The sequence below is a fragment of the Hesperophylax consimilis genome, chromosome 28 (genome assembly GCF_061612785.1).
Source record: "Hesperophylax consimilis isolate HC1 chromosome 28, BYU_Hcon_1.0, whole genome shotgun sequence".
NCBI classification, from domain to species: domain Eukaryota; kingdom Metazoa; phylum Arthropoda; class Insecta; order Trichoptera; family Limnephilidae; genus Hesperophylax; species Hesperophylax consimilis.
The window spans coordinates 3,904,359-3,927,800 of record NC_142863.1 but is presented as its reverse complement, the minus strand read 5'-3'; the positions used below and the strand labels follow the sequence as shown (position 1 = coordinate 3,927,800).

The 23,442-nt window shown below is 37.2% G+C and overlaps 1 protein-coding gene across 2 annotated transcripts; it reads right to left on the bottom strand.

Moving 5' to 3' along the window:
• Window positions 1-5,463: 5,463 nt before the first annotated feature.
• Window positions 5,464-21,468, bottom strand: LOC149410039 (stress-associated endoplasmic reticulum protein 2-like). Of its 2 annotated transcripts, none has more exons than XM_089648764.1 (3): window positions 21,356-21,468; window positions 8,459-8,636; window positions 5,464-7,068 (listed from the first exon to the last, which is right to left on the bottom strand). In XM_089648764.1, the coding sequence occupies exons 2-3, from the start codon at window positions 8,543-8,545 to the stop codon at window positions 6,961-6,963; spliced, it is 195 nt and encodes a 64-aa protein (XP_089504890.1). In that variant the 5' UTR covers window positions 8,546-8,636; window positions 21,356-21,468; the 3' UTR covers window positions 5,464-6,960. The 2 variants fall into 2 exon arrangements, with proteins under 2 accessions (XP_089504890.1, XP_089504891.1); XM_089648765.1 differs by lacking the exon at window positions 21,356-21,468 and adding an exon at window positions 20,393-20,542.
• Between the last annotated feature and the right edge of the window lie 1,974 nt (window positions 21,469-23,442).

Below are 23,442 nucleotides of genomic sequence, written 5' to 3'. Positions count from 1 at the left end.
AAATCTGAAATCAATTTTGCTAAAAAACAATACATGAAAAATGTTCAGAATGGGATCAAAGACGACATAAAGTTTTTCTGGAACTATATTAGGTCACAAAAAGTTAACCCAACCTCACCAACATGCTTGATTGAGGAAGGCGTAACTTTTACTAACCCTGACACAATTGTAAATAAGTTTGCTGACTATTTTCATTCTGTCTATAGTCAAGTAACCCTGAAACTTGAAACCAATTTCCCAACAGCATCACCCTGGAACGTTGGAGATATCTCACTCGGATTGACCAACATCCAGGAAATAGAAACTTGTATCCGGAATCTCCGACCTGATAAGGCTACTGGTCCGGACGGTATTCCTCCTTCAATAATTATAAAAATCTCTCCAAATATCTGTGTACCCCTTGCGTACATATTTAATCTCTGCATCATGTCTTCCACATTTCCACAGTGTTGGAAACTAACGAGGGTCAGCCCCATTCACAAAGCTGATGAAAAGACTGACGTCAGAAATTATAGACCAGTTGCAGTACTGTCAACAATTCCTAAAATTTTTGAAATGATTATCTGTGATAAAATCAGTCCACAAATCACGCCTTTCTTAAGAGGTAATCAACATGGCTTCTTACCGAAGAAATCAACGGTAACCAACTTACTCTCTTTCTCTCGACGGGTAGCGCAAGGCCTAGACTGTAGGCATCAGACGGACGTAATCTACACGGACTTCGCAAAGGCATTTGACCGAGTAGATCACGATATTCTAATAAAAAAGATGCATAAAATAGATTTAAGATTTTCACGGCTAAAAGTATTTTTGTTATTTGTTTTTGGGGTATTATGCCGTGTTGCGCTAACTCCTTCTTTAGCCAACGTTTCGGACAGCATTGCAGTGTCCATCATCAGGGCAGATGTGTTATTTGAGGTTGTGTTAAAATGTGAGCTTATGTATGAGGTTGTGATACCGTGTTGCCAGCTCCAACCCTCTGAGCTAACATTAACGTATCATTTTTTTATTTTATTTTATTTTATTTAAAGTGGTTATCTTCGTTTAGCTCTGGTATATCCGTCAATTACCGGATACCAAGAACTATTAAGCTTAGCTCCATCGTCTCTATTAATGTTTACGGGATTTTTATGAATTTCAATGGCCTCCTCCTGAAATCCTGGGGAGACCGAAAACTTATAGAGCACGGCTGATTACGGAGGCCATTGAAATTCATAAAAATCCCGTAAACATTAATAGAGACGATGGAGCTAAGCTCAATAGTTCTTGGTATCCGGTAATTGACGGATACACCAGAGCTAAACGAAGAAAACCACTTTAAATAAAAAATAAAATGATACGTAAGGCCACGTCCGCACAGGCAGGCGGCTTGCTTAGCGCCTAGAGTCTAGCGAGTCACCTAGCGAGTAGCTTAGTAAAACAAACGTTCTAGAACACTCGCGACTGACTGCACTGCGCGCTTGGCGTCTAGCTAGTCGCTATGCTAGTCGCTTTGCGTGTACCGAAGTGAACGAACGTGTTGGTTTTTTGTCACTAGGCGCGAGGCATTTTTGAAGAGAAAAATGGACGAAATATTAATTGCATCTGTTTTTAAAAGAGAACCTCTGTGGAATCCAGCTAATGAACTACATAAAAATGTAGTTGTCTTAAAAAAAAATAATAATAATTATGTCATAATTTTTTTTACAATGAGACGTTAATTATGGTTATGGCGTTGGATTATGTATACTAAGAAGTATATCAAATGATTCTCTGGGCTGGACTGGTAAAATTTTTCGTCAAAATTACGCAATTGTTTATACAGAACATTAAACTGCCCATGACTTGACAGTGACTTATTTATGTCATGAACCCAACATGATGGATAAGGCCGTGAAATGGTATATTTTAAAGATGAATTTTCTGTAAGTAGCAGTTTTAGAGCTATTTTTGAAAGTGACATCTCGTCAACTAGACGACAAGCAAATGACCAAGACACCTAGCGACCCACCACGCAAACCACCTTCAGTGCGGACACCGTGTATCCTAGCAAGTAGCCAGAATGCAAGCCACTAGGCTCTAGGCGCTAAGCAAGCCGCCTGCCTGTGCGGACGTGGCCTTAATGTTATCTCAGAGGTTGGAGCTGGCAACACGGTATCACAACCTCATACATAAGCTCACATTTTAACACAACCTCAAATAACACATCTGCCCTGATGATGGACACTGCAATGCTGTCCGAAACGTTGGCTAAAGAAGGAGTTAGCGCAACACGGCATAATACCCCAAAAACAAATAACAAAAATGCATAAAATAGGTTTTAATCAACCCTTACTGACATTTTTTGCGTCATATTTAAAAGATAGAAGTCAGTATGTAAATATAAATGGATACGACTCCCATAAGTTCGCAGCTCTGTCAGGAATTCCTCAAGGATCGAATCTCGGTCCCATGTTATTCCTTATTCTGATAGATGACATTCAGGATTGCATACGTCACAGCTCATGTCTACTATTCGCGGATGACATGAAACCGATGAAGGAAATCGAATCAGATTATGATTATTCGAAACTGCAGGCCAACCTCGATTCAATCATGATATGGTCGGTAGAAAATAAACTTAACTTCAATAAAAAATGCGATGTTATGACTTATAGTCGCTCACAAAATCCGCTATTCTGCCAGTATAGAATGAATGGTGAAGTACTTACACGCGTAAACATCATCAAGGACCTTGGGGTGATCATTGATCCCAAGCTGACATTTTCAAACCACATAGTCCAGCTTACCTCGGCTTGCTCCAAAACTCTTGGTTTTGTAATTAGAACTTGCAAACAATTCAATAACATAGAAGCAATGACCGCCATGTTCAACGGAGTGGTCAGAAGCAAGCTGGAGTACGCCAGTACTGTCTGGATACCTTATCAACTTAAATACATAAATATGATTGAACAAATTCAAAAAAAATTCCTAAGGTATGTTTACATGCGATCATACGGAATATATCCGAAATTCATGCATCACGTGGAACTGTTAAAGGAGACAAATTACCAAAGCCTGGAGACCAGGCGTAATGCCGGACTCATGGTATTTGAATTAAAGTTACTAAAAAACCTTATCGATTGTCCATATCTCCTGTCATGCTGTGGCTTATTCGTTCCTGATAAATACTGTCAAAATCGTAGCCACGACCTATTCTGTTTACCGCAGGGTCGGACAGATGTCATTGCCCAACATAGCATGACAAGAGGTATGACCTTGCTAAATGCCCTACCAGCGGATATAGATGTGTTTAATATCACTATACCATGTTTTAAAAAATATATGTACATGTATTGTTAGTTATAATAAAATTGTACCATAATTGGACTTACCTGTCTGTCGTACAATAAAAAAAAAATATATATATATTTCAGAACTTCTTGAGAATTTCTTGGGAATCATAGAAAAAACAGTATTTCACAATCGAAATAACATATCGAAATTTATTCATACAAAATTACAAGATTATTTAGAAATTTTCAATACGTATAAAAAAAAACTACAACCTAATATTGCTTCAATGTGTGATAGCGTTCGAAACACTTTCCTTTATGCAGGGGCATATTGCAAAACTTGCACATGTACCGCGTTTCACTGCGTAGTTTGTGAGCGGAACATACGCGACAACAGTTTTTTTTTTTTTGTTGTGTTTCAAACTCATTGTTTTGACAGGTAGATAGATCGGGTACCGCCGACAATAGAAAACACATGACCCCGCACCCATTTAGAACCCCTTGTTTACAAGTTCCCGCTCCTTACCGCTTTGCGCAACAAAACGAGTAAACTCGTCTCCTGCGTCTTACTGTAAAAAGGCGTATGACGAATTTTCTCATTTCCCGCAGAGAATGTGTTAAAATGAGATCTGCAAACACCACGTTTGTCAGGAAGCAGCCTAACTGGCCCTAGCGAATACTGGCTACTAGCTGTCATCTTACGGAATTCCAAGCAAGCTTTTTGCACTGCCCTCTATGAGTGCAACTGTGAAGCTCTTAGCTAACTCACTTCTCAACAGTTTCTTATATGGAGAGAAGGGTAGAATTATTTTCTAATTGGCTTAGAGTATCATTTGCAGAGATGTACTTTATTTCAAATAAATCCATTTCAAATGGAAATGCAAAATGGGTATTTTCCATTTTGCATTTTAAATGCTTTTCTAAAAACCATTTTGCATTTTAAATGCTTTTCTCAATGCATTTTCCATTTTAAATGCTTTTTTGCAACATTCTTCCTACTATCTCCACTCATCTTTTTTTCATAAGCCCCAAATATCAGTCGGTCCTCAACCTCGCTATGAGAGATAATTTACATTTGTCAAGTTGCTCCCTGGTAGAAGCCCTGGCAATTTAGTGATACCATTACAAAAATACTAATTCAAATACTGAACATAGGGCCATGACGCTGTAATATTAAATGTTAGATAGCAGTTTCTATGTTTTTACGTTGGCAACATTTGTCCCGCGCAAATTTTTTGTGGTTCATAATCCGTAGTCGTGGCATTTTTCGGTTTACCATCATGTAATATGTTTGTTCTACATTGATGTCCATTATTAAATGACAAAACTGTTCAAAAATTCTATTATTTTAATTGTTTGACCTGAGAAACCATTTTGCATTTTCAATGCATTTTGAAAATAGGTATTTTGCATTTTGCATTTGAAATGCTTTTCTAAAAACCATTTTGCATTTTGCATTTTCAAATGGAAAAGTTTTGACCCATTTCCATTTTGCATTTCAAATGGTTTTGGGTACCCATTTTGCACATCTCTGATCATTTGGCATCACATCTGCCTGTAAACTTGTTTGTTATGTTCCGGTTCCAGTTCAAGATGGTGGCCTTATTCTATACTATCATTTTATTCTGCCATTTGCATGATTATGGTGCCTAACTATCAAATCACAATAATTAATATTAGGATTCCTACTGGCCTGAAGAAAACAAAATATCATTGATTTTTATTTGAAATTAGCTGTACCCCGCCACGCGTTGCTGTGGCTCACTCTGTCTGTGCAGATAGAGGAACAAGTGTTGCTTTTATGTCCAACAGATGGTGCTGTTTTTTTTTTAAAAAGCATGTTTTTACCTGCCACAGGTGACATCTATATAATATAGGTATATACAAACACACACTCGAATGCTACGTTGTGTCAAAATTTCAAAGCAATCGATGAAGATTTAAGATTTTGAACAAACGAACATTTATATAGAGAGATAAGGCATAATACAACTTATCGAAAGAAACGTGACCATTACAATGACAATTCTTTTTCAAATTTTCATCAGGCGGGTAGGTACCATAATATTGAAAGGCTCAGCTAGCCATCTACTAGGCTTGCTTGAATAATAAAGAAACCGTAAACAGAATGCACACACAAATTTACAGACAGATGAAATGCCAAACGGTTGAGTTAAAACCTAAAATGAAGGGGAATAAAACAGAAGCGTTCATAAAATTGTAAATTTATTTCATCACATATATATATTAGACATTGATTATACATACAATAAACCATAAATTACAATTCCTCGTGATCCTGGATCCCGGAGTCACTTCACTTAAATTATAGTCATTCCTGAATTAGACTTTAAATATATTAAATTATAAGATGTTACACCATAACGCTAATGGAATAATAATGAAATATATAAATGCCAAACTTTCAGACCTTTTGCCAACAAACCGTTACAAAACATCAGACGCATTCTCACGAGCAAAAGGCATTTCACGTCAAACACATTTACCAACATTCATATTGTACATATTATTATTCATGTTGAAAAAGGTGTCGGACATAATCAAATACACTTTAATTATTCGAATACGTTGAAATATTACGTGCAGCGTTTCGGTATGACGAAAAAAAATCTTCGAGACTTGCCACAAAATTTGGAATATTTTTTTATTTATTAAATATAATCAATCTCATATTATAGGACGAAACAGGGAAACGAAATCAAATAATTTTTACACTTTCCGTTGATGTTGAAGGTCCATAAATATTAAATATATCTTTTTCCCTTTTTTATTTGCAACAAGTGCGATACGCACTTGTTGCGAAACACGTGCATTTTTAAATAAAATTTGGGGATTTATAAATTGCAAAAAAAAAAAAAACGATTTTTATTTAAATTTAAATAGTTTTGGATTATTATAAATTTTGAAGGCTCGCAAATCAATAATAGATACATTTATTTGTCTGAAGCAAAAAATAATGAACAGTTTACGTTGCGCAACTTGTAAATATTTGTTATCGTAAAGGTCAACAATGTCCATTAATCTACAAACTTTAGTAGATTATGTATCACTTTTTCCCAATAAATAATAGATACAAAACAATCGCAAAATTAAATGGCGCAATAACGCGTTGAGATTGTACGTTTACTACAAATCGCGACAATTGGATTTGAGACAATTTGGAGGCAAAATTGGCCATTAACTAAGTAAGATCTACAGGAAAATGGAATCCAAATTGATTAATTTTGAGAGCTAATGAATTCAAATTGCTTGTTTTTAAGAACTGATGAATCCGTGTTGCTTTATATCGAGAGCTAATGATTCTGCACTACTTGATTTCAAGAGCAAATAATAAGAAATGCTTGATTTCAAGAGCTAATGAATTAACATTGCGTGAATTTAAGAGCTAATGAATCCGAATCGCTTGATTTCAAGAGCTAATGAATTAACATTGCGTGAATTTGAGAGCTAAAGAATCCGAATCGCTTGATTTCAAGAGCTAATGAATTAACATTGCGTGAATTTGAGAGCTAATGAATCCGAATCGCTTGATTTTGAGAGCCAATGAATCCGCATCGATTTGAGAGCTTATGAACTAGACAAATAATATCTTTGAGAGCTTATGAACATAGAGGCGTGTGGTGAGGGTGGCACGGAGGGGTGGTGAGGAGGGAGGGGGGGGAGAGGAGGAGCACCCTGCCCCCCCTTACGCCAATCTAATGGACTGGATGATCTGGAAGACGGCCGACCCGCATACTACGAAGATGAAGAGAGCCAGGAGCCAGGGGCCCACAGGGTATTGCTCATCCTTTTGCTGGAAACAAAAACACACACATCGTTATAAACCAAAATCTGACAAATAATACGTGTTTATTTAACGCCACAGGCTAATTTGTTGGCTTTTGGGACCATCTCTTTTGGTTTCATAGAAATTGTTGTATCTACCTTACTGTCATTTTTTTACAGAGGCCCTGAAGAAAATAATTTCCCTCAAGGGCAATGCCATCTTTGGGGATTCTGTGTGGAGGGTCTTTTTGTGGAGAGGAAGGAGTGGGTTTTGAAGAGACCCATGTTGTAAGAGGGAGGCCAGCAAATCGTTCCACAGCCGAGCTGTTGAACTTAAGAACGAGTCCTAGACGACTGTAGAATTATCGGTTTCAACCTCTTTATAACGTTGTTGTTTCATCGGTGTAGTCCACACTTCTAACGGTTAATCTCTTCAGTGTTTCAACCAGCGCAATCGTTGGGGCACTATCAAATATTATTATCAGATAAAATATTATGTATGTTTGTGGTCACTGTTTAAGCATGACGAATCATGATTTCAAAAAAAATACCTAACTTTGCACAGATTTCGCAATAGAAATACAAACGTTTATACATTTTTATTGCTGTCGGCGTAAAAATGCAATAATTTTTTAATTGATTTGTTGTGCGATTGCACATTTTCTCCAAAAGGTAAATTTCCATAAATAATAAAAGCAAAGGAAGTTGGCGAACTACGACCAAATCGTACAGACTATCAAAGCGGCTATTTTGTGTGTAGATAGTAACAAAGGCGAGACGGTAGTATGCATCTGGACTTAACAATGCTCTTGACATTACACAAATCAAAGACTTAGCATCACTTTTCAATCAAATCTTTCATTTGTTAACCACATAACAGAAATCTCTAATGAGGGCTTAAAAATGTTGGGATTTATAACTAGGCTAACCAGAAATTTTAACAATATAAAGTGGATTAAATTGTTATATTTTGCCTATGTAAGAAGTCAACTTGAGTACAATTCTCCTGTCTGGAACCCACATTATAATATACATGTACAAGATGTTGAAAGAATACAAAACAAATTCTTACGTTTTATAAATTTTAAAATGGGTATTCCAGCAATTATGTTGAACTACAACACTCTGTTAAATTATATGAATAAGCTCAAATTGTCAGACAGAAGAATTTTCACTGACTTGGTATTTCTATATTAAATTCTAAATTATTTAGTTGATAGTCTGGTATTGCTACAATTGATAAGCTTTCGGATTCCACAACATAATACTAGAAGTGAGTATTTATTTCAGTGCAGAAATTCTGGGACTAAGTAATAAGAGCCAGTGGAACTACGGCATCCCCAGTCGGGGTGTGTTGCGAGGTTGACAGTAGTGAGAGAAGGAGATGGGGAGGAGTAAGGTTGGGGGTGTGAACTCACTTTGGTAGATTTGGGTACGTTTCCTCGGTTGGTGATGTTCTTGCTGGCAATCTCGTTGGCGATGCGCATTCGCTGTTTGGGGGCCATCTTGTCTGTGCGGCGGGGGGAGTGCTACTGCGGCTGCTGCTAGGTGTTCACTGCGAGACTGAGGGGTCCGGCGGAAATTACACTGGTAGTACTGCAAGGGGGAAAGAACTCCGCTTTAATAGTGCTATTTCATTAACTCTCAAAACACTAATGCAACTAACCATCACGCCGTTTCGCCGCAGGGGTAGGCAGAGAGGACGGACCGCCAAACTCTCTGACACACACTTATACAATGAAAATTTTCTTAGAGGGACCGGCGGTACATATAGCCGCACAAGATTGAGTACATCGTACTACGTCCCATACATACTCTTCTATTATTCTGATTCTTGACATGACCTGACTCAAGTATCTGATTCACTTGATCGTGCCATGTCTTCCTCGGGCGTCCCCTACTTCTGCTACCATTCGCATTCGCGTAATATATTCCCTTACACGCCTTTCTTCGCTCATTCGCTCTACATGCCCAAACCATCTAAGTGTCCCTTTATGCTTACATCAGCCATGCACTCTTTGCAGATCTCTACATTTCTCACACGATTATACATGGTTTTTCCACACATACGCCTCAGGGATCTCATTTCAACAGCATTCAGTCTACTTTCATCCTGTCTGCCAGTTCCATGCCTCACTTCCGTACATCAGGGTAGGTACCGCAACTCCATTGTGGATTGCTAGCTTCGCTTCTTTGGACAATTTTTTGTTAGCGCCAACTGCGTTCAGTCCTCCATTAATGGAGTTACCTGCATTTACCCTTCAATATCTCTGTCAGCCTTCGCATCTCTCGTAAACATGCTTCCTAAATACACAAACTCATCCACCTGCTTCAAGTATTCCTCATTCACAACTATATTGCACACTGTTTTCGTACTCTCTCTTTCAAACACCAGTTCAAGTATTCCTCATTCACAACTATATTGCACACTGTTTTCGTACTCTCTCTTTCAAACACCATTACTTTAGACTTACTTACATTCATCATTAACTCATTCTTCATGAATACTTCGTTCATCCTAGACACGAGAGACTGCATATCATCCATCCATCTAATCTAGTGCCACCTATGGCAGTGGCGGACGGAGACTTTTTGTAGAAGGGATGCTGGACATCAAATGTTTATACTCGTACTTACTATGTACATGATATCAAATATGCAGATCTAGACGCTAGCACACGAACAAGATACTATTAGGTACCGTCTAAAATTATCTCCATAAATCCCTTAGTATCCATAATAAGATTTTTTTCCGCAAATGGCCGAGACAAAAAACTTTTTCGCATTAATGATTCAATTATACATCCACACAATTCACTATTATCATTTAGAAGACAAAAGACTCAAAGCAAACTGTCAAAGCAGCGCGCGCATACAATCCAATGGATTAGTAATAGAGTATACAATTCTGTGCATTATACATACAAGCCTTAAAGACGGTTTTTGCACGTTGGATGCTGTCATTAATATCGTATAAAGTTGACAAGGATATTGGCTTGCGGGTCTCAGTGCGCATGCACGGAAAGAACGAACGTTCTAGCATTCTTGGATACGTTTTTGTTGTTTGTTTTTGGGGTGTTATGCCGTGTTGCGCTAACTCCTTCTTTAGCCGACGTTTCGGACAGCGTTGCAGTGATCCAAATGCTTTTGGCCGTGAGAATCTAAAAACTTACCATTCTTGGATACGGTTTACAGATCGCTTCCAAACCAGTGTTTTTTACGCGTTTCACAGTATTTGAGAATGTATTTAGACTAGCCTGCGCTGTTTGTATCGTGCCGTTCGTTGTGTGTACACAGAAACGGGACGATAATATACACGATGTCTTATAATAATAATAATACTTGTATGATTTTTACAGAGCCGTTTGTAGAAATATTAAAATATTTAAATTGTAGTGTTGCTGTTTACGGCTAGAAGTCCAAATCTTTTTACTCTAAAATGCAAGGGATGCGGAGCATCCACAGCGTGTATGGACGGACCGCGCCTGACCTATGGGTGAGCTCACATACTAATATCAAGGATATTACAGTAGTCCAATTCACAGAAAGCAAATAATTTAAATTTGCAAAGAGAGAAAGTAAAGTTAATGAGTAATGACTAATTACAAACTACAATCAGTGCAAAACTTTCACTTTTAACAGTGAGTTGTCCATATATTCAATACATCACTTGTTGGTGTAATCAGTACTTCACATAGAGAACCCTTTGGCAGATATATTGATCATGTGGTCAATACTTACTACCGAGGATGCGTTCTTAAATTAAAGCATTATTTTTCTAAAGATGAACTTTATTTAACGCAAGATTTAAGTAGCAATTTTTAAAAAAAGGTTTCGGAAAATGCGAGAGATCGTAATGTAGGAATTACGTGTGGAATACACGGGCGCTCGAGACAGAATTAGGTTCCTACGTAACTTGCCGAATACTCGCAGAAATACACGGGCGCTCGAGGCAGGATGAGGTTCCTATGTAACTTGCTGAATACACTCGCAGAAATACATGGGCGCTCGAGGCACAATGAGGTTCCTACGTAACTTGCCGAATACACTCGTAGAAATACACGGGCGCTCGAGGCAGAATGAGGTTCCTACGTAACTTGCCGAATACACTCGCAGAAATACACGAGCGCTCGAGGCGGAATGAGGTTCCTACGTAACTTGCCAAATACACTCGCAAGTTCGCTGGCATGGGTCCTAGGTCCTATTTAAAAATAAATAGAGTTAAAAATGTTTTGATGACGGGTGGTGTCGCGAAGCTGCGACTCCACTATATATTTTAGAGGTGGTGTGATATGCCACACGCCCAAAGGACCAGTCCCAAACTACTCCGAATGATAGGTATGGGACGATATATGCATCCGACAAACCCGATGGACAGTGCAATAATCAAAGGTATAAATCTGGGCTTCTGGAGCACAAGATAAGCCCAGATTGGAATGCAGGAAAGATGGACTCACCCGTTGATGACTATCACACGTCTCCAGGAGTATTAGTTGATTTCACTTCACAAAATATATGTATATTCGCCCTGTCTGATATTAATTATCACTCCGAACTCTGATAAGCAACTGACACCACTTGTCAGATTTTACATGTGTCGCAACAATATTTTTAATATGGTGACATTTTGGGATGGGTAAAAGGGTAGGTAGGACATTTGCAGGATTTGGTATTGACATTACACTTGTCCATTAAGCCTGTGGATGCATACCTAACAATCCCATATATATTGCGCGAACATTCTCCCGGCGTTGAAAGTACCTTCCGAAATTTTAAGTACTTTCAAATAAAGTAAAGAATTAAATGTAAAACGAAGTAAGATGAAATATAAATATTCTTATCAATACGCTATTAATATTACAAAGTTAAAACGAAAATTTATAAAATAATGAAATAATAATTATTGTGTAGGCAAAGGACACAATTTTACGACTGGTCGTTTAAAGTTCCCGGAAGGGGTCCTTACGCGTGCGACACGAACCACTCCGTCTTTACCAGGGAACACCTCCTCAACAACGCCCACCGGCCAATAAAGTGGAGGCGCATCCTCTTGATGCACCAATACTATGGTACCTACTAGAATGTTATTCGCGGGACTATTCCATTTTTTTCTCATCTGCAGAGAGTGAAGATACTCTATATGCCACTTCTTCCAATAAGATTGAACGAGGTGGTCCAAAAGCTCTTTCCTTTTCAGTAGACTAATGCGTTCATTAGTCAAATCATAAGCAGGTAGATGCTGAATCGGGGTAGACATCAGAAAATGAGCCGGAGTAAGAGCTTCTGGATAATGAGAACTGCTTAATAAACATAATGGCCGTGAATTAAGTACAGCCTCTATTTGTGTCAGAACTGTGAGAAGCTCTTCATAACATAAAAGTTGAGTACCCACAACCCTATACAGATGCGATTTAATGCATTTAATATTTGACTCCCATAATCCTCCAAAGTGAGGAGCGCGGGGTGGAATCGTCTTCCATTCAATTCTCCGATTGTTAAATTCATTGCGAAGAACTTCTTTAGTTGAATTTGCCTCTAAAAAATTATATAAGTCATCCAGACAATTCTTTGCGCCTATGAAATTTGTCGCATTGTCACTGTACATACACGAAACCGGTCCGCGTCTGGATAGAAAACGCTTAAATGCGTTTAAAAAATTGTCCGTGCTTAGATCTGATACCACTTCCATATGTATAGCCTTCGTTGTTAAACAAATAAATAGACATATATATGCCTTTTGACTTTTTACCCCACGACGCCTAGAAAGGGTTATATTTATTGGTCCGGCAAAATCTACACCCGTATGTGTAAATGCCTTTGCTTCCTGAATTCTAGCTGTAGGTAAATCTGCCATTAGCGGTATAATATTAGAAGGTGCAGTTTTAAAACAGAAATTACAAGCATGTACTCTTTTGCGTATTAGATTTCTCCCCGATAAGATCCAATAACGCTGTCTAATTATTGACATAAGGAGATGTGCACCAGTATGACAATTCACACGATGGTGAAAGTCTATAATTATATCGACAATATGATCCTGTCTTGGCAGAAGTACTGGATGTTTGTTTTCAAAAGGTATATTCGCGTTTGTTAATCTACCACCTATACGTAACAAGCCATTATGATCTAAGAACGGGTTTAGTTTTCGGATTGAAGGTGAGCATAATTTATCCCTCTGTATTAATTGTATATCGGCACTAAAATACCTATTCTGTAAAGCTTTTAATACATTCATTTCAGCAATGTTTAATTCCGTGGAACTTATAACTGTTGAGCGTGATAACTTTCGCATAAATCGTAAAATATATACCACAATTCTCAGCAGTTTTGGCCATGAGGAAATTTTTAAAGCGAGATTATATATCGGAGAATTTTCCTCTATTGACGTTATCGTAAATGTATGCGATTTTTTCAATTCCAAAGTATTCTCCTCCTCTCGTGAGGGGGAAAATCTTTCGACAGGCCACTCGGATACTGGGTTCACAGCCCAGGGCGGACCGTGCCACCAAAGAGAATGATCGACCAGCTGAGCAGGCAGTAGTCCTCGTGATAAACAATCACTAGGATTGGTAACGCCATCTATGTGATAAATATGTTTCGCGGGTAAATTTTCCTGAATTTCACTAACTCGATTAGCTACAAAAGTTTGCCACCGGTGAGGGGACGAGTGAATCCAAGAAAGTGCTATTTTTGAATCTGAAAAAGCAAATATATCGTTTATCGAAACGCGATTTCTATAAGTATCTATAATAGATCTAACGAGTCTAGATAAAATAAGCACAGCGCATAATTCCAATCGAGCGAGCGACACTGTTTTTAGAGGGGCCACCTTGGATTTAGAACATATCAAATTCATTGTAGTGTTGCCACCCTTATCCGTGACATGAAGATATATTACACAACCGTATGCTTTCATACTCGCATCTGCGAAGGCGATAATATTTATCGTGCAGTCCTCCTTTACTCCCAAATATCGAGGTAAATTTAAATTAGAAAGCATCGGTAATTCTTCCTTGAATTTGACATATCTATTAACAATACTTTGGGGTAGTTCCTCGTCCCATCCTACTTTCTCTAACCACAGCTCTTGTAAAAGTAATTTGGCATATAAAATTACCGGAGCAACCAAACCTAATACATCGAATAAACGAGCTATTGTGGAAAGAATTGATCTTTTACATATAGTTTTTTCCTCCGTCGGACATATCATAAATCGAAAACAATCAGATATCGGATCCCATTTTAATCCTAAAATGCTACATTTATCCGAAAAATCCATTGTCGCGCGGTGCGACTCTGGTAATTGGGCCAGTAAATGAGGAGAATTACTCGACCATTTGACTAATTCAAATCCTCCACACTTGAACATCGCCATTAAATCTGTAGCCAAAGTGATGCCTTCACTTATAGTATTTACAGAATATACAAAATCGTCCATATATAAATCATTAATTGCAACTTCCGCCGCTTTCGGATAACGATTTCTTTCATCGCTCGCTAGCTGCCGTATAGTTCGCATGGCTAGAAATGGTGAACAGTTCAAACCAAACGCGAGTGAATTAAATTGATAAACTCCAATTTGTTCATCTTCGTGAAATCTATAAAGAATTTTTTGATATTTTCGATGGCTTTCCGTTACCATTATACGTAGATACATTTGCTTAACATCTGCGGTTAATGCTACAGCGAATAAGCGAAATTTAATTAAAAGTGTAAATAAATTAGATTGCAAATTTGGACCTGTATACAAAGTATCATTAAGTGACAACCCTGAACTGGTCTTTGTACTTGCATCTAATACAACACGAGTTTTAGTTGTTGATTTATCTTTACGAATTACTGCGTGATGAGGAATGAAATATCCCTCATCAATATTAGATGAAGACGGAACTTCAACCCTCATATATCCCTTTTCCAGATATTCAGAAACTACTTCATTATAACTGCAATGCAATTCTGGCGAAGTATTAAATTTCCGTTCTAAATATTCATATCGACGCTGCGCGACACGGCGCGAATCACCTAAATTATTAGGATCTATCTTAAACGGTAAAGATACAATATACCTTCCCGATTCATCCCGTTGGACTGACTCGAGGTACATTTTCTCACATTCTGCATCTTCAGCACTCATCAACGACTTAATAGGCATGTCTTCCATCGTCCAAAACTTGGATAACGCATTATATAAATCTACATTGGTTATGGGGCCGAACGTCCACGAAACCTCCGGCGTACACGTAGGTATTTCACCCATTACAATATACCCGAATACTGTCTGTATAGCCGGTGGTGCATTCGTATTATGTTTAGATAAAACCTTATTCCCCAGCAGAATATATGGAAATAACTGTGCACCTAATAAGATATCAACATCGGATGGAACGTTCCAGGATTCATCCGCTAAGTTTAAACCCACTAAATGCTCACATGACTTTGTGTCAACATGTTGTGTAGGAAGCTTATCAGTTATTTTATCGACAACTAATAGACTAATTTTATAAGTATCTTCTGAAACGCGGGATTTAATTTTTAACGCAACGTGTCCCAATATTGGTGTCTCTACTGAACCAACACTTTTAACTACTGAATTATTTAAAGGAATTATTTTAAGATTTAATTCATTACAAGTGTTTAAACTGATTAAATTTTGTTGCGAGGCGCAATCAATTAAACACCTTACGGTTACTTGATTATTTTTATTGTCATAAGCAAATAACTGCGCGGTTGACAGTAGTACATTCGTAGCTATATTACCCGCAGAAAAATTATTATAATGTTTATTATTACGCGCTATTAATGTAATGGCTTCGTTTTTCGATTGACTTTCAGTATTCACCGTGCTCTCAAAATGCAGAGCGGTGTGATGTCGTTTTTTACAAATTCTACAATCCGATTTAGATGGACATTTCACAGTTTTATGTTTATCGCTTAAGCAGTTTACACATAAATTATTTAATTTCACAAACTGAAAGCGAGCATTTGGTCTTAATTCGTTAAATTGTTCACATTTAAACAATTCAACATGATCAGAATGATTACATTTCCGGCACCTATTACGATTATTATTACTTGACTTCGGTTCGACCACAACGAATGAATGCGTAACTTTGTTTTTATTATTAACAACTTTATTATCATTTTGCCCAGTTCGTTCTAGGATTTTGACATGCGACCGAATGTATTCTATTAAATCGGTATATGTAGGTATAGCTTTCTCCCGTATAGACATTTCGAAATTTTGCACCAACTGTATATCTATTTTTTTCAGTGCAATATGTAATATTATAAAATCGGTTAGGTCATCAATACCTAATTCCTTGAGTGCAGCTATGGAAGACGCAAACCGTTCAATAAAATTATTTAACTCATTTGGGTTACTAGGTGCCAATAATTTTAAATTCAAAATATTGTTCAGATAAAAGGTACCTAGCACGCGTTTGTCCTGATATTTCTTTTCGAGAGCTTCCCAAATTAAAAAATAATTTTGTTCGTTCGGAAGTATTCCCGCAAAAACTGATAACGCCTTTCCTTGGAGTTTCCCTATCAGATATTGCATCTTTTGCGACGTATTCAAATTTTCATTTGAGTGAATGTTTAATTTAAAAGCTTCATAAAATATCGACCAATTCTCTTGATTACCATCGAACGATGGCATCTCGATCGGTGGGAGCTTAATTAATGGTGAATTATTTAACTTCTGTCGATCACGTGATGAATCTTGCTTTGCTATAATGCTTTCGCGTATAGAAACTACAAAACAGTACTTATTTTCGAATTTACTCCATAAATCGAAATTCATATTGTAATTTGAATCCTTTTTCAACTGAAGTGTATGAAATTCATCACAAAATGTGTTAAATTGTGCATTATATGTAGCTATATTAACCGTTTGTTTAAGAAAATCCTCCGAACTTCTCGTCTCCCTGTCCGCAATACTTTTCGCTTTCTCGTATAATTCATTAACACGATTATGCATCAAATTAATCTTCGATTCTACTAACTTGATTTTAATATCCTGAGTACTGTCGCTAGTCGCCATGATTAATTGTATGTAGGAATTTAAACACAACAATAATTACAAATGCAACCTAGTACATACAAATTAACAAAGTATAAAGAGGAAATAATATTTATTTATAACTTTAAATATGTTAATTTTAAATACCCCGTTGGTAATCCGGCTCGAAAGAACCAAAAATGGTGTCACGAAGCTGCGACTCCACTATATATTTTAGAGGTGGTGTGATATGCCACACGCCCAAAGGACCAGTCCCAAACTACTCCGAATGATAGGTATGGGACGATATATGCATCCGACAAACCCGATGGACAGTGCAATAATCAAAGGTATAAATCTGGGCTTCTGGAGCACAAGATAAGCCCAGATTGGAATGCAGGAAAGATGGACTCACCCGTTGATGACTATCACACGTCTCCAGGAGTATTAGTTGATTTCACTTCACAAAATATATGTATATTCGCCCTGTCTGATATTAATTATCACTCCGAACTCTGATAAGCAACTGACACCACTTGTCAGATTTTACATGTGTCGCAACAATATTTTTAATATGGTGACATTTTGGGATGGGTAAAAGGGTAGGTAGGACATTTGCAGGATTTGGTATTGACATTACACTTGTCCATTAAGCCTGTGGATGCATACCTAACAATCCCATATATATTGCGCGAACAACGGGTCTACGCTTTGACTGACTTTAAAAGACATTAATCGGCTAATATTGACTCCAAATTTGACCGCAAAAATTCCAAATTCGGACTCGATTCACAAAAGCTCAGATCAAAAAAGTTTATACCACAAATCTACTCCGAATGTGATAACCATTTTCCCGTTTGTACCATGAGTTTCTGGTCACTAATTAACCGAACATCACGGCGTTTCTTCCTAGGGGTAGGCAGAGGGGATGTACTTCCACGCAACTCTGTCTTAGCAAACAATTTTTGCTTCAATTACATTCATACACATACTCTTCCGTTATTATCATTCTTGACATGACCCGACTATATATATACATATATAATAACAAGTAAACGCTTTTAACTCTTTGCACGCGGCCGTATCAACTGTTGTTACGGCAAAAAGTCTATACTCACACGCGGCTGTATCAACAGTTGATACGGAAACTTTGATGGCCGATATTCCAGCGCTCTTTCGTCATAAATGTATTTCTTGCTCACTTGGACATTCGTAGAACTATCACGATGCTGACATCTACAAGAATTTCTCAAAAATAAAATTTTATTTCATAAAAAAAGATCGATAATCAAGTGCGCCTCTTCGCGCCTTTTAGTCCTTTAGTTTACATTTTTGTCAACGGATGGCGTTAGTACTAGTATGTCATTCACAACTTTTCATAACTAAAAATGATAAGTGATCATGGTGTCCCACTTGTGTCTATCACCTAAGTACACACACGCGAGTGAATGGCGGGACCACATTCAAAAGATACGGTATGTCTTTGTATGAAATTTTAGGTAATGTTTTTATAAACATCTAAGAGTGTTGACACACGAGGATTTGTTATCATATTGTGGAGAATAATCTGTTCTGTCTATATAGTCCAATAAATCATGCCAGAATGCTATAATTTGACATTTAATTGCGTGCATAGGTATTTGAAAATATGTACCGCGTAAGGGTATAGATAAAACGGAGCAAATTAACGCGTTCAAAAGGTTAAAGGTCCGTCTACACGCAGCAACTTGCATGCACAATCAGTTTGTGGAAAAGTTGCAATCATTTGAAGTGTATGCAAGACATTTGCACATTATACAGTATTGCTGACTTATACCTTCTACTCGTGATCCTATTTGCTTTACACCTTGCTGAACAGCAAGGCTGGGGTTTTCAATTTGGATGTTGAGTACGCACAACCGCCAGCCGAATTATTATTATGCCCAATGTCGGACCATCAATAATAATAATTCGGTTGGCAGTCAACATGCTGTCCAGCAAGTTGTACAGCAAGTCGGTTGTAGAGGGTATTAGCAAATTTGCTTACGAGTGCAAATTTAGTTTGCGCAAGCCGTTTGCTATCTTAACATACATGCTTACTTGCACAAATTAACGTTCATGCAAGCACGTATTATTTGAGATTTTCACTTACGGCCAAAATTATTATAGTGATTTGTTTTTGGGGTATTATGCCATGTTACGCTACCTCCTTCTTTAGCCAAGGTTTAGGACAGCATTGCATTGTCCATCATCAGGGCAGATGTGTAATCTAACGTTGTTGCTGGCAACACGGTATCGCATCTTCATACATAAGCAGACATTTCACCACAACCTTATATTACACACTGCAATGCTGTCTGAAACTTTGGCTAAAGAAGGAGGTAGCCCAACATGGCATAATACCCCAAAAACAAATCACTATAATTCATGCAAGCAGTTTGTATGGTATACCATTTTGCTGTCTTAATATATATGTTTACTTGTGCATATTAGAGATTTTGCAAGTAAATTGAGCGTGTAGACAAACCTTAATGGAAGAGAAGTACAAATCATAAAATGTGATATATAAAACATTATTTAAATTGTAAACCAAAATTTGTATTCTAATATAAATAAATATATTATATAGGTTAGGATTACGAGTTTTTTTCGTACAAGTACATAAAAAAAGTTACAATTCTTGTAGTAATTAAGTTGAAACGAAGCGTAATTTCCATAATCTGTGCATGTTAAAAGTGCAGCGGTTAGGTAAATATTTACAGAACTTTCCGGTAAAAATTATCTATCGAAATAGTTGTTGAAAAAAATAATTAAAAGCAAACAATTAATTTTAATGGCATTATGAAAGACTGATAAGAGCATTCATAGAGATTAACAGTAAATATATAAGTGCTTATTTCACTTTTCAAAGCACCTTTATAATTAATTCAAACGTAATAAGTTATCTTTCAATAGGCTTCGTATAACTTCGCTCTTCGTGGATAACGAATCAAAAATAGTTTCAGAACAGCCCCAGAATACAAACCATAGGGCGTATGTGTTGGAAAAAAACATGTATGATTGTGTGAGAAATATGGAGATCCGCAAAGAGTGCAAGACTGATGTAAACTTAATGAGTAAGATTAAGAAAAGACGCTCAGTTGGTTTAGGCATATTGAGCGAACGAACAAAGGAGAATAAAGAGAATATATGAATGGTAGACGAAGTCGGGGACGCCCGATGATGGCACGATCAAGTAAATAAGATACTGGAGTCGGGCCATGTCAAGGGTCAGAATAATAGAAGAGTATGTGTGAAACGACGTGTGAATAAGAATGAGGCAAGAAGTGTGTGCCAAGACAGAATGGTTTGGCGGTCTGTCCTCTCTGCTTACCCCTGCGGAAACGGCGTGATGGTTAGTTAGTAACAGCCCTCCTCACTAGTTCCCCAAGACCAAGTTCTTGAATGATATTTTATGAAAGGCAGACACTTTGAATTTTGAAAATTTTTGCACACATCTGCCCGATTAAAAACATATTGTATTACAATTAAATGCGCAATTAGACTATGATCGCGAGGTAGGACATTGAAAACATGCAAAATAATATTTGTACGTTGAAAACGAGTATTTACACAGCTGTGCTGGCATACAATAGTACAGAGTTGTAGATACTCTTAGTATCGCCCTAGAGAAATATCACTATTTAGAATCGAAACGTTGCTTGAAATGGCTTTAGTCGTGTTTGTGACGAGATCTGTATAGCCAGGTGCGACCCAACCATCCTCTTCTCCATTCTTCATAACATACCCCAATTGAGGATGCCATATTCACACTAGCTCCAGATAGTTGTAACTCATATGCGGTGTATACATTAAAAAAATCAAGTTCGTGACATTGTTCGTGTACATATTGCTGATAATACGACGAACTCTGAACTGAATTACAAAGATATTGCATTAATAGTGAATAAAATATTGGCAATTCACGTATTTAACTGAATAATGTTAAAGAAAGTGGCTAGACATTCTGAAATTCTTGACCTGTCAGTTAACACGTATTTTTAAAAGCTTCGTATTTCAATTGTTGTAAGACGGAAAAACACTGTTCTTTTATTGTAAATGACAAATAAAGATGTTTATATTTGATGTAATGCTTATAAATAGGAATACACCACAATAACCCGGATAATTGGCGAAATTAAACCGCCACAGATGTGAACATATTGAAAACTTCGTATGACGTTATTAAGACAGAAATGAAAGAATTTAATAATATAGCTTGTAGAATATCACGCTGTGATTGTTTAAGTTGTGATTTTGATGAATATTTGGTTGAAATTATGCTTATTTTACTTACTTTTCTTTAATTTAAGAGCAGAGCCCGCGAGCCGTCAGCCGAACGCAAAAAATGACACGTATAAAGTAAACACGCTGAGAAATTTAATCGTAAAATCAAAATGTACCACGCAGGCTCTACTAGGGATGGTTCATATTTCTGTCACGGCTACTTGTCCCGGTGACTGTCCCGGCAACTGTTTTTATTTTGTTTTCAATTTACTCTGCACAATAATAAACATTTTACATCACAAGTACAGTTACTGTAGAAGTTTGTGGGATTTTTTTTTTCATTTAATCCTCAATATTCTTTGTTTTTATTGTAAGGAACATCCAATTATCTGAAACCAGTTCCAAAAATACACTGGCTAAAAAGCCGGTTTCATTTCAACCATCCCTAGGAGATACACTTCTTCTTTCCTCTATTGCGCTACCATACACGCGTCATGTTTCTACCAGGTTTGCCAACGACCGAAACATACAAATGTGCGCTCACGATGCGCTATCACCATGGCGTAAACTAGAACTATACAAAAAACAACTGAATATTTTGATTCACAATGTCGGTCTGACTAGTAGTTTTAAATCAAGTCGCTAGGTGGTGCTGTAATAAAAGTTCACTTTAAAATGTATTGGGATTGAACATAGCTTCTTGTCGTGTCATCATCGGTTTTTCACTGTGACGCATTCACATGTTATCAAATTCTAGTCATTTCTGTGAAAGTAGGTATGTTTTTCATAACAATCGGTCTGTCTTATTGTAAAGAAAAGAATATTGCCATTATTACGAATTCTAATGATATGCAGACAGTTGCGAACCGAAACGCGAGCCGTGCCATGAATTACGGGAAAGGAACGAAACAACTGAAAGCGGCGTTTTGCACCATTTGAGGCGTTTTTTCGTTCCTTTCCCATAATTCGAGGTTCAGCATTAGTTTCAATCAAATATCAAAGCCATAAATTATTGCAAAAAAATGCACTTCTGCTACCCTAACAATACATACATTTTTCTGTCGACTTCCAATTTATATTGAGCGAAATCTTTGTTGATTAGTCTTTGATTGAATTGATTAGTGTGTTTGAATTTTCTGATCGCTAGGTTGGAGAGCCGATGAGAGTTTCGTTTTCTCTTCATAATAATTATTGCGTAGAAACAGGCGCAACGTGTTCATGTTATCATTATTGCGTAGAAACAGGCGCAACGTGTTCATGTTATCATTATTACGTAGAAACAGGCGCAACGTGTTCATGTTATCATTATTGCGTAGAAACAGGCGCAACGTGTTCATGTTATCATTATTGCGTAGAAACAGGCGCAACGTGTTCATGTTATCATTATTGCGTAGAAACAGGCGCAACGTGTTCATGTTATCATTATTGCGTAGAAACAGGCGCAACGTGTTCATGTTATCATTATTACTTAGAAACAGGCGCAACGTGTTCATGTTATCATTATTGCGTAGAAACAGGCGCAACGTGTTCATGTTATCATTATTGCGTAGAAACAGGCGCAACGTGTTCATGTTATCATTATTGCGTAAAATAGGCGCCGCCGTAAATAACAATGAAAATGACGGATTTATTCAATGAAAAAAGGGGGTAAAGTGCACTTTACCCCCGGACACCATGTATTTCGGTTGGCTATTCTCTGTATATAAAATTGAATATATCTTTTTCTATACCGTATGTGTCCTTAAACAAGTCGTCCGATTTAGCTGAAAATTTCAAGTTTTTTTCTTATTAGTGCCGGGAGTTGTTTGAACGGTAGAAGTCGGGGACGTTCGAGAAAAACTTAACGCATTATATCGGCATTGGAAGTAATACAGAGTTGAATTATAGTCGATATAATGTAGTTTTTTAACAGTTACAATGTGGATTTCATGATACTAGAGTTGTTAGGTACTTTAGAAGTCCCCTAGCAACGCCGACTACACGTCTGCTAGTAAATAAATAAAAACAATTTATCTGTTGGCAGCTCGGTAAATTCGCGTGTTTTTAATGTTTTTCACATTTTTAGCTGCAAGTTAATTCCAATCATAAAATAAAAACTGAAACTGGGTCAGAAATGTGTGTGCACTGCCAGAAATTGTTTCAAGTTGAAAAACATCG

What these genes read in the sequence shown, in the direction of transcription:
- LOC149410039 (XM_089648764.1), bottom strand. Translation starts at nt 8,545, where the DNA reads ATGGCCCCCAAACAGCGAATGCGCATCGCCAACGAGATTGCCAGCAAG. An exon ending in ACGTACCCAAATCTACCAAA is followed by an intron (nt 7,069 to 8,458) that starts GTGAGTTCACAC and finishes TTTTGTTTCCAG; the next exon opens with CAAAAGGATGAGCAATACCC.